This window comes from Lampetra fluviatilis, chromosome 40 (genome assembly GCF_964198595.1).
Source record: "Lampetra fluviatilis chromosome 40, kcLamFluv1.1, whole genome shotgun sequence".
NCBI classification, from domain to species: domain Eukaryota; kingdom Metazoa; phylum Chordata; class Hyperoartia; order Petromyzontiformes; family Petromyzontidae; genus Lampetra; species Lampetra fluviatilis.
In genome coordinates, this window is record NC_136314.1 from 413,461 (window position 1) to 425,569 (window position 12,109).

General features: G+C 49.9%; 1 protein-coding gene across 3 annotated transcripts in view; it reads right to left on the minus strand.

The window, feature by feature from the left end:
- Positions 1-1,267: 1,267 nt before the first annotated feature.
- Positions 1,268-12,109, minus strand: part of EIF2D (eukaryotic translation initiation factor 2D) — a 36,843-nt gene continuing 26,001 nt past the window's right edge. For all 3 annotated transcript variants that reach the window (XM_078874828.1, XM_078874826.1, XM_078874829.1), the window contains 9 exons: positions 11,541-11,658; positions 11,343-11,388; positions 9,933-10,036; positions 8,716-8,883; positions 7,446-7,532; positions 6,386-6,481; positions 4,729-4,849; positions 3,677-3,851; positions 1,268-2,087 (listed from right to left, as the gene is read on the minus strand). In XM_078874828.1, the coding sequence (XP_078730954.1) occupies positions 2,017-2,087; positions 3,677-3,851; positions 4,729-4,849; positions 6,386-6,481; positions 7,446-7,532; positions 8,716-8,883; positions 9,933-10,036; positions 11,343-11,388; positions 11,541-11,658 (986 nt within the window). In that variant the 3' untranslated portion in view covers positions 1,268-2,016. The remainder of the gene's footprint in view (positions 2,088-3,676; positions 3,852-4,728; positions 4,850-6,385; positions 6,482-7,445; positions 7,533-8,715; positions 8,884-9,932; positions 10,037-11,342; positions 11,389-11,540; positions 11,659-12,109) is intronic.

Consider the following 12,109-nt stretch of genomic DNA (forward strand, 5'->3'; position numbering starts at 1 on the left):
CGGTTCCACCTGAAGACAGAGGCTTGTGTTGCCTCCGAAACGTCGTGATTTTTATTTTACTTTTATTAATTTTAAATTTTTACCTACGTGCCTTTACCGAAAAAACCTAAGAATATGAATCCTTGCAGTCACGAAAGCTTCAAATCTAGAATTTACATTCCCGACTTAAAGCTTTCGTGACTGCAGGAATTCATATTTGTTTGGGTCTTTCGGTAAAGTCACGTAGATGGGTTCAAAGAATATTTACTCTCTCGCCTTGGCGGCAGCAATGGGGACTTCAGGAGGTGAACGCGAATGTGGAGAGGTCTTGTAGCCAAGACGAGGAGGCTTCCTTCGGTCTACAAGGTTCGTGTCGGTTCGCGGTTCCTCCTCCTCCGCCCGTGTTGAAGGAGTACAGACTGCAGTGGTTGACGACGTGCTACATAGTTTGGGGTTGCGTGCCACAATCGGGCGACTGTTATGTTGCTTGTCACAAGCAACATAACCAAGCAGTCCGAGGAGTGTAGCCGTTGGCTTTAGGAAGGAGGCACCTCGATCCGTGCCAGTCATTGCACACGGCGGCGTTGGCCAAGATCTGACGGTCACGGATTACAACTTAAAACGGTGGCATCTGCTGTTTTTTTGGGTGTTTAGCAAGAGTCTATAGTTTGTCAATACTGTACACGAGAGCCTTGAGTATCGCGGGGGTTACGTTCTTGTAAAGTTACGCAAAACCAAAACAGCGACATTTAAGGGCCGCGTGTACATCCAATAGCGGAGACACTGGCTGCATGCAGAGTCACAAGAGTGGCCAGGCGGGGCTGGGGCGTGCGACTAGGCTCGGCAAGGTAAGCTAATTTACCCTTTTTACCGGTTAAAAGTAAAGGGTAAAGGTGTCGATATGGCAAGGGGTAAGGTAAAGGGTAGAGTAAAGGTAGCGTGGAAGAATTACCCGGTAAATACCTTGTTTACCACTCGTTAAAAGCTTCCTTGGCGCAGTCCGTAGCTTCCATTTAAAATTGGAATAATCGAGAGTATTCTATATGAATAAAGCGCTCTACCTTATAGCATTTACCGTTATAAACCCTCATGTGTAGTGCCCCAGTAATTACCCTGTAATCGGGTAATTTGTATGGGGTAAGGGTTAAAGTTAGGGTAAAGGTAGGCTCGTTGCTTTTGACCTTTTACCTTACCTTGCAGGGCTCTCGGCTCAAATCCGCAGTGTTGTTCAGAAATCCACCTCTTTATTATTCAGTTCAATAACGCATATAGATCAAAAGCTCAGGGATACATGACGCACGAGTACATATCAATGTTGATAATACAACGAAATAAGAACAATAACTTAACAAGCAGACCATTTGCTCTCTCCACCAATCCTTCGTGGTGTCGTGGATGGCATGGCTGCCTGTGAAATGGTTGACCTGGGTTCGACAGCAGCACGATGATGGGGGGTGTTTTTCATATTTGTGCGTTGTCGGGGGGCCGTACGTCAGCGGCCGCACTGCAGGCCACCAGGGGCCACTAGTGGACCGCGGGCCTTGCGATGAAGAGCGCTGAGCTACACAGACTGTTTAGAACTCACATCAGTGGGTCAGGATTGTGTGCGTTAGATGCGCGTAGCAGATCGTGGTCCTGCGCCTGGAGTGTACTCGGAATGTCATGAGCCGACTTCGGATAGAGACGCGAGATGCAGACGTCCATCAACGGCGAACACTTTAATAGTTTTACCTTCACACACTGAGGTCGCACGGAGGTTCGGCACAACGTATCAATTCGTCAATAAATATCGCTTTTCCAAGATCACGATACACGTGTGTAAAAATCGATGTTTTGATGTCCATATGTTTTTGCATGCAATGGATGCACATGATCCCATACACTGCAGTCATCAATGCTTGGTCATTTGGCTATTTTTACTGATTTCACTCTTTGTTTTTGTAACTTGCTAATGAACCACTGAGAAGCCAACAAGTTTCATTCATTTGCCAATTTATTTTATTTCTCTGTCATGCAGTCGTTTATCCATTCGTTCATTCACTTCTTCTTTCCTGTTTTTGGCGCCTTTTCCAGACCACAAATGAACCGTCGAGGGATGCTGAATTCATCTGAAACAAACGCAGGACACGTGGAATTGACTTTGCAGATCACTTCGCAGAACAAAATGCGACCATTTTGTCACAAACTGCATATATATGTCAGTATACCAGTTCGAAGACGAGCAAGTATTTTCTGAACAACGTGAATAGGGTTGCCACCTCTGAGGTAGGTAAAAAAACAGAACACATCACTGGAAGAGAAATATCTCACAATACCGGAAGAGGGGAGAGCTAAATGTAAACGCCCTGTCTTGAGTGGTGCACGATTATTATTATTCTACTGGTAGGAACCTCCTGGTTACACCAGCCCACAGGGCATTATTGTGTCCGTCGTGCAGGGAGGGGCTGGGTGGGGAGGGTGGGGCTGGGTGGGGAGGGGAGGGTGGGGAGGGGCAGGGTGGGGAGGGTGGGGAGGGGCTGGGTGGGGCTGGGTGGGGAGGGGCTGGTCACCCCATGGTGCCCTTATAAAACTCAACATATAACCTACTCACGCCGGCTTGTGCCCACCCTCACAGTCTGGCATATTTGCGGAATACACCACGCCGCCGTTGACCCAACGTTTCTACCAGCTCCCTCCGCAGGAATGTGTTTACTACGCACCTGACAGATGCAGAGTTTTAATGTCCCGGGAAGGCTTACAGATTTACCGAGACAAGCTACCTCAACAGGACGATACTGGGAAAATAGGAAAAGTGGCAACCCTACGTACGGATATAATACATCTTCTGCCGCTCATACGGGACTCCTTTTATCTGCAAAAATACGCGGATAACACCACTTTCAGAGGACTCATCTCCGGATTAATATGGTGGCGCAGTGGTTAGTGCGCTGTGCTCTTAGCCTGGCAAACCGAGTCCGATCCCCAGCCACGGCTGGCATCAGTGACCAATATCTGAATCGGTGTCGGGCCTCGCTGAGGTCAACTCAGCCTTAAATGAGTACCTGGTTGCGGTGTGTAAACATCAGCATTGGGAAGACAAAGGAAACTGGGCGGGGTGGTGCTGGTCATCCAACCCCTCGTGTGCCGTGCTGGCCTTCATAGGTGCCGCTCGCTAACAGTACTTGCCCCAAAATTCCATTGAGGCTATACGGGGGGGATCTTTGTCTGTGTGTGACCAGATTAGTGATACATGTACCGACGCTTGGCCTCAAGTTTAGGGTGCGTTTTACATCCAAACGTGTCTTAGAATCCGGGACAGTACTGTCATTAATTAAAATTAAAAAAATTTGCAAACTATTTTAAACACGTGGACGCGGTTCATATGTCCTCCAAAGCCCTGGAAAACTAATTCTAGATTTGAAGTTTTCGTGACTGCAAGGATTCATACTCTTTGATTTTTTCGGTAAAGTCACGTAGGTAAAATAAAATAAATGAAAAAACAACTTAATTAAATCACGACGTTTCGGAGGCAACACAAGCTTCCGTCTTCAGGTGGAACTGTTACAGCCAAATTCACTGTAGTAAGTGAAGAGAGCTAATAGAGCAACGCGACTATATAGGGTAAGAGGGGGGGGAGGAGCCTGGAAAACTCACAGGTGACACGGCGGAATCTTTGTTATGGGTGTCTGCGCGGTAGGCAAGCGAGGCCAGCACTCACCTACGAGCAGACGGGCGAGGTGGGAGACCTGGTTGCCTTGCACCTGCACGATCACCTTGTCCTTGGAGCCGGGCAGCGGGGTGAGGGTCACGCTCGCCTGGACGCGAATCTGCAGCGTGTGAGCCAGCACCTGTGGGTCCAGCCCAAACGCCTCCACGTTCTTGATGGTCGTCACCTGCTCCAGCGGCACACGCGCAGAGAGCACACGCGACGGGCTCCGTGCAAACGCATTTCACGTTTTACCGTGACCAAGGTCAAGTCAAAGTGAAAGTGCTTTCCTGCCATTCACAGCCCTGAGTCAGTGGTGGGAATTCCTTTGAGGCTATGGCAGAGGCGCATCTATATAGAGGACAACCACTGTTGACTTCCCATCAAAGTGGTACTAATTTTATCGACCCCCCACCCCCCCAGGAGAAATGATGGGCTGAGTCAACCCCCAACCAGAATTTGAAGCCGATACTAAAACGAAGACGTGAACTCTGTGAAGCGTGGACAGAGGCAGGTGACCTTTATAACCAGGTACGAGCTCGGTGATTAGAGACCTCTATGTAGGAATGTTAGCCTTCGTTCGTACTGTACGGAGGCCAACGGCGCTACACTCGGAGATGCGGGAGAAGAACAAACCAAACACAATAGGCAGTTCCAAATAAATGGGTTTTCAGTCGAGATTTAAAATTGTGTAGCTCCAGTGGCTTCCTAATATCGGAAGAGCGTTCCCGACGGCCGCAGAAGCGTGCCTGAGAGCGCGCAATGCGGTGACTTCGGTCTTTGTTCGATGGCCAGCAGCCAAACGCCGCTCTTCCAACCTTGCTCAAGTTACGAAATGCATTGCACTCTTGATTGCACGCAACTCTTGAGCAAAATCAGAATCTTTGTTCAAAATCTTTATTCATCCTGGATAAAGAACTCTGCGCTGCACCACCCGGATTCACGTCGGAGGGGGCGCGGGGGGAGGCCGAAACATCGCGCGTTTATCGTTTTCGCTCGCACGCTCGGTCCTTTGCTCACGTGCGCAGCCGGGGGGGCGGTGGGGGGCTTGCGCCGGCACGCACCTTCTTGTTGCCGCCTCTCTGCGCCACGTGGATGTCGATGGGCTCGACGTTTCCCTTGCGAACGACCGGCGGCCGCCCTGGGAAGAGCAGCTGGTGGTAGGGCTGCATTCTCTCTAGGCACCTTGGTTGCAGGGCAAGGGAAACAACGGGGGGGGGGGGGTGAGATGGGGAGGGGGAGACTTTTGTTGTTGTAATTTTTCCCAATTTTACCCCGATGGTGTTATCGGCGGTGGCGTCACGAGATGAGAAATCTCTCGCAGCGAATTGCAACGCTTTGTGTGCTAGAGAGTGGCCCGCGGAAGACAATACTGCAGAACTACCCTCGGAGATCCCTTCAATTGATCTCTGGCCCACAAAGTAGGGGAGCAGAGCTTTTCTGCTCACTCTGCCACCGACGGCGATTTATGATTATTATTATTATTCGCAAAGCTGCAATTTGGCCAAATGCAAAGACAAATTTAGCATCGTGATTTTTTTCTTTGCGTGCAGCCATTGGTGGCCTGAATGAAACAATCAACTCACTGGTTTAAACACAAGCGGTTGCCTGGACTCGAAACCCTGGACTCAGCGGCGCCAGCTCAGCACTCTGACCTCTGAGGAACCCAGCCACATCTAACAAAGGAAGACTCTAAGCCCGTACGTCGGGGCCACGAGGCAGTGTGTATGTGTATGTAGAACTTCTTTCGCACCGTACGTAGCCAACCGTGCTAATCGGAGGTGCGGGGGAAGGACAACAAGCTAAACACAAAAGCCGTTCTAAAGAAATGAGTTTTCAATATAGATTTAAAAGTGCATAGCTCCAGTGGTTTCCTAACATCGGAAAGAAGAGCGTTCCAGACGGCCGCAGAAGCGCGTCTGAAAGCGAGCGGATGATAAAAACATACTGTAATGTGAAAACCTCGTTACCGCCATCGTGAAGATTGTAATATCTGTCGCAAGCAGTAACTCCATTTATATGAATAAGGCTCCATTGTGAATGTGTCCCTATGCCCCCGGATGAGCGAATGCAACAAGCACGTTTGACCTCTCGACCGACATACAATGTTCCTCTGTATTCTCAGGAATAATATGGTGTGTTTTTAGTTTTTATTAAAATCTACTTTGATACCGATGGTACATTCCATGCACACGAATTGTGTGCTCGCTTCATTCTGTTCGCATTCAAACACCAGCCAGGGTGGCTCCTCAGTGGCAGAGCGAGCGGCTCGCAATCGCGAGCCACTCGAGAAAGGACACGGGGGAATGTATTGTACAGAATTACTTTGCATTAATGGTGGCTGCCAGAGTGTGCAAAAAAACACAAAACCGATATTTAGATTATTTCAATGTCCAAACAGTTTCCCACATAGGTATGCATGTTTCTTTAACCTTTTTTTGCACCGTACATAGTCAACCGTGCTAATCGGAGGTGTGGGGGAATGAGTTCGATTCCCGCTCACGGCCAACACCAGTGACGAATACCTGAACTGGTCCTGGGCCTCCCCTAGGTCGACTCGGCCTCAAATGAGTGACTGGTGCGGTGAGACAAGAGCGGTCGGGCATGGTGCTGCCCACCCACCCCCTCGTGTGCCATGCCGGCCTTCATAGGTGCTCGCTATGAGCACTTGCCCCAACAGTCTCTTAAGGCTATACGGGAGACCTTTGTTACTTTGCTCACCTGTTCATCAGGTCGTCCCAGCGGAGGCTGCTGATGGTGTACTGCTCTTGCTTGTCCAGCAGAGAGTCACACAGCAGAGGGTTCACGGTCACCACCCTGCAGGCATCAAGCGAGTGAGCGGCCGTTAGAGAGCTATAATGATTCTACTCTTACAATGTATCCTTATTCTCTAAATTTAGTTTTCTCCTTCTTAACGGAACTGTCCACACTCTGGTGGGGTTCTGTCTTTCTGTTCCTCTCTCTCTGCAACCATTGCAGATTCTATATTCACCACAAGGGCAAACATAAAAGCATGGCCTTTGAGAAGTGAAACTTGACAGTTTGTCGAATTACGAAGGGGATGAATATCCCTAGCGGTGATCAGTGAGGTGACTTAGAGAGACAGCTCCTACAGTTCTGCCTGTGAGGCCAGAGGGCATGGTAATGCCACCGCAATCAGCAATTAGAAGAGCACACGTGCTGTCCAGTGAGGGTGCATTTTGGTCTTTCCCCCCTCCCCAATTATTTTCCAATTGTGCCGCCAGCGTCACGTCAAAATATGTTGAATTTTCCATTCAGAACGTTCGCAGAAGTGCCAAGCAACTTGTTTTAGAACGGTCCGTTGAAGGTTATTCTACAGAACCACTTCTGAGATGCCTTCAAGTGACCTCTAATCCACCACTGGTGGTGCTGCACCATCTCACGTGTGTACGTACGTTGAACTTCTGTCGCGCCGGACATAGCCAACCGTGCTGTCGGAGGTGCCCTGCTACAGAGCCGCCGCGCATCGCACGGCAATCGCACCGAACGGCGATCGCGATCCCAAAAGATGACGTCGCGCGTCCAAATCGAGTAAAAATTTTATTTTTTCACATGATGGCGATGTTCGTAGTCAACGGTGGTGACTCGACTGAAGCCGCGAACACGTTACATTTGGAGGACGAGCGTTGTTCACTCGTCGGCAGCTGCCACCTGGCGACCGTCTCCAGCAAGGCTGGCGGGCCGTGGCGGTTGCTGCGAATGTTTGGCCTCGCAAGGTGATGACCGAAATAATCCGACGGCACCTCGGCCCTCCACCCACCCCTCCTGCTTGTCGGCGAGGTCGTTTTCCCTGACGTAGTTCGTGAGGACATTTCGTACGTCGTTTGCGCCGAGGATGTCTCCTTTCCTGAACAGAAGGAAAGAGAAAATGGGAAAAACGCAAGCGATAACTGAACGGAAATGTATCAAAGAATCACATAACCACGTAGCACAATCTAAAAATGCGACTACTAAAACGGTTGTTTGAGTTCTATTCCTGATTTATTTTCGTGCAAGTTATTTCTAAAACCGGGGGTTCTTCGACAGATGGCCTGCGGGGCCAAATCTGGCCCACACAGGCTCCTGGAGTGGCCGCGCTGATGGCCCACCAATATATTTGGCTCGTCAGGACACACACGGAGATACGGGCTGGTGAGATTGGAGACAAAAATGGGAGAGAGATGAGAGAGCTATGGGTGAGAGTGAGAGATGACCAAGACGAAACGGAGACAAAACACCAGGGACGCGAGAGACCTGGACACAAAAGGCGGCCCTGCAAAACCACAATTACCAGAACCCCGTCTCAACTGAATAAGAACTGAAGAAGTTCGTAAATAAGCTCCCGGCACGTGGAGCGAAACGTCAGACACTGTGTCCGACAACAAGTGGTATTATTTTTCATAGGTGCGTGTGAGCGAGACCCTCGTGTGCCACCCTCGCAGCGGCTGTTGGGCTGGCCACCAAACAAAGACGGTCACTGCATTGAACGTTTTCTGCGGCCGTCTGGGGGAAGGGTGGGGGGGGCATTATCATTCCTTGCACCAGGGCCCATGCCAACCAAGCAGTGCCACCGAGTGCCTTCCATTCACAGCGGACGGATCGCTCGCAGATGTGGGGACGTGGAAGAGGTGTGTGACGAGCGGGTGCCAGTGGACAGGGCTCGTGTTCAGCATTCATAAAGCGGCGTCTTCCGTGCAGAGGAGCTGTGGCCGAGAAGACAGGATGTGAGACGATTTTAGTTTCACGCGCGAACTTGCAGCGCCACACCTCCGGAACAACCTCCTGGGATCGAACCCACGACCTCCTGCATACCAGGCGAGGGAGTTAACATTTCTCCACCGTGGCGTCCTAAATGGGGGGGGGGGGTGGTGGGTGGAGGCATTATCATTCCTTGCACGAGGGCCCATACAAACAGACACGTGCGGCGCGTACGTGCACACAACGGTAGAGGCAGCGCTGGGCAGGTTCAGAGGCAACGCAGAGTTGCGATTGGCCGGTTCCACGGCTTGCCTGGCGGAAAGGTTTCACCGAGAGGGGGGCACGACCCTTACTTGTGGCCCGCCGGCTGGAAGAGTCCCAGGACGCGCGTGGACACCCCGTACAGGGTGGCGATGTCGGGCGCGCGGTACAGCGTCTCCCCGTACGCCCCCACCCCCTCCTCCTCCTCCTCCGCCACGGCGCCGTCCGGGGGGTCCTCCCAGTTGGGGAGCGATCGCAGCCTGCGGGGAGACGCGGAGTTCCGACAGCGTCCGCCATCAAAAAAAAATCTTGTGCCCGACATTATTCTTCTTGGTTCTTTCGGTAAAGTCACGTAGAATGGAAATAATAAAATAATAAAAATAAAACATAATAAAATAATTCTCATGTTTCGGCCACAACGCAAGCAGCCGTCCTCAGGTGAAGAACAGGGCTGTCGAGAAGACAGCGTCTGAATGAAACACCCCTGAGGAAGGCTGCTTGCGTTGTGGCCGAAACGTCGTGAGAATTATTTTATTATGTTTTATTTTTATTATTTTATTATTTCCATTCTACGTGAATTTACTGAAAAAACCAAGAAGATGAATCCCTGCAGTCACGAAAGCTTTAAACCCGGCATTATTATTATTCTTATTCCGTACGGAGGCTGAGGTAGATGCAGAGCGACAACTACGATTTTACATTCAGGTGGTCAGGCCCAGATAACCGTGTCGGAAGCAAAGTGGATCGGAGCATTGCGTCATTATAGGTTGTACGGTCTGTTCTGGATGACGACGGTCGCACACTGCCGGAGAGTTTTTAATTGTCCATTTGTGCATCAGGTTTCCGCATCTGCTGCCGTGGTTTGTGCAGTGGCTGCGGTGTAGAGGGTGGACCATGAACTTCGTGGAAAATCAAACACAGGGATCTTCTGCGTTGGGTCTTTCACGAGGTGTTTGTTTGTGAGTTGCGAGTTATTTTGAACTCCAGAATCCCCACACACACAACACCATTCTCAACGTAATTACCACGTCAACATTGTCAACGTCATAACCGCACCATTAACGTTGTCAAACGCCATCAAAATACCATCATCAACATCGTTACCACGATCAATACAATTATAAATATCCCCACCACCACCGTCAACAAAGATCCCACGTATAGCCTGTTGGGGCAAGTGTTGTTTGCGAGCGCCTATGAAGGCTGGCACGGCACACGAGGGGGTGGGTGGCCAGCACCACGCCCGACCACCTTTGTCTCCCCACCAGCACCACCACCACCGACAGCACCAGCGCAGCATCGAACTCACTCCTGGTGCTTCCAGTCGATGTTCACGATGTTCTCCACTCCCTTTGAGGACTCCTTCACCTGCAGGAGACCCCTCTGCTGCATGCTCTGCAGGAACTTAGACAGCTGCCAGGGCGCAGTCACCAGGACAGAAAGCAGCCATCAGAGTTTTACGGGAAAAGGATCGAGAGCAAAATGTTATTCTCGCCGCTGAAATTCTATTATTATTTATTATTAAATCCCCAGGATCTCCCCGGTCAACGCTGGGGTGTATGAACCGTACATGTGTCGTCTGCTTCCCAGTGGACGTAAAAAATTTACTTGAAAAAGAGTAGGCCATTGTGTGCCACGTCATGATCCAAAAATGTGCCAAATTTGAAATAAATAATGTGACCTGCAGATAACTCCATCGGGAAAACACACCGCAACATCTCCACCCCCCCCCAACCCACCTGCGAAGCTACTGGCGGTGACATCTGTGTCACCGCCAGTGGCCTCTCCGTGATGGCCTTGCGCCATAAGAATGGTGTGAATCCCAAACGTGCCAACAATGTTGACTTGGAGGCACTGCATTGATGGCTGGCATCCTTGGTGCTGTCTCATCACCACCATCACCACCACCAGCGCCACCACAGACATTTGCACAGGGGTTCACCCTTGTGCCGCTTTTGATTATCGAGTTAGAAGCGGAACGACGCCGCCGGTTTGTGGGTGAGACTTACTGACGACACCAACTGGCGACAGAACGGTGAATTATCGCGCGATGGCGGTCGACAATAACGGCGACGGGAACGTGCGGTTTCTCGCTCTCTCTAGCTCAGATCGAGCCATCTCAGCAAGACGAACGTGCCATTTCGAAAAGGGAAGTTAATTTTAGATTTTGAGTATACTGCTCATCGTTGTTGTTGCTATTCGAGTTTGAGAATAGGGGAATTTTGAGTCCCAGTTATGAATAGCATAATATTCGTATTGCAATAATTCAACTGACTTAATGGGAGCTTTTATTTACATTAATAAGAGTAGAAAGCCGGTTGCTCTGCAACGGCAAATAAGAGACAGCTGTCATTTTCATTCTCTTTTCACAAGCCTCCTGCACTCAGAGCACTAAATTATTCTGATTTGGTATGTAATATAATGGCCAATTAACGTGTATTGTGCATTAAAAAAACATATATTCTCTAGGATTTAAAGAATATTCTGGTGGAAAAAAAGATTAAAAGGAGCCCCTATTATTCAACGTCTTCTGAACTTCTTCTGCAATTTCAATTCAATTCAAATGTCTGTTTCCTGTTTAGCCAATTAGCCAGCTAGCTCCGAAGCAATGGAGAGAAGCCCAGGCAGCAGCCATCCAGGAAACTCGAGGCATAGATTTAGATAATTTTCAATATTAGTATGATGACCTTGATGGGGTTTGTTTAAATATTTAACATACCTTCTTATAGCTGGATTTCTTCATGTCTATCCTCTTTCCGTTGGGACTGGGTGTGAAGCACAAAAAGGAAAAACGAGATAAAAAAAAAATGTTGACGGACAAATGGAACAAAAAGAAAACACAAACTCCAGCGTTGACTGGGTAGCACGCTCGCTGGAATCACGACGTCTCGCGCCGTGCCGGTGCCGACGCGGTTACCAGCAGGGGATGAGGTGGACGCTGAAGAAGGTGCTCGTGAGCAAAGGCAAGTCGGACTTCTTAAGGCGGCATTTGATCGCTCGGAGGCAGCACAGCAGCAGAAGCTCGTCCATCTCCGCTGCAGGACGACAACAACGGGTAACAACAGCCGAGTATGTTTGGCATTCTCGCCACGCTCGCCGCACGCGGAGGGCTATCGCGATGGCCACCGCTTTGTTTCGCAGGCACGAGTCTGCAGCATGATTGAGAGTCGCGCAACGCTGTACGGCGGCCCGAGTTCGGTTTCCGCTCATCGTCGACACCGGTGACGATTATCTACACCTCTCCTGGGCCTCCCATTGGTAGACTCAGCCTGAAATGAGCACCTGGCGCGCATGAGCGATTTGTAAGGTGACTTTTCAAATTCGGCAAAAATTCGGACAATGACGTCGGCGAACAATAAACTCATATTTTTTTACTGATATTTTTATTTTAGCAAGTAAGACCACTGAGCTATGTAGCTCTTTTTCAGAAGCGACCTGGCCACAAATGATAGCTCAACGAAGTGGCTTATCACGTGAAAATTTATA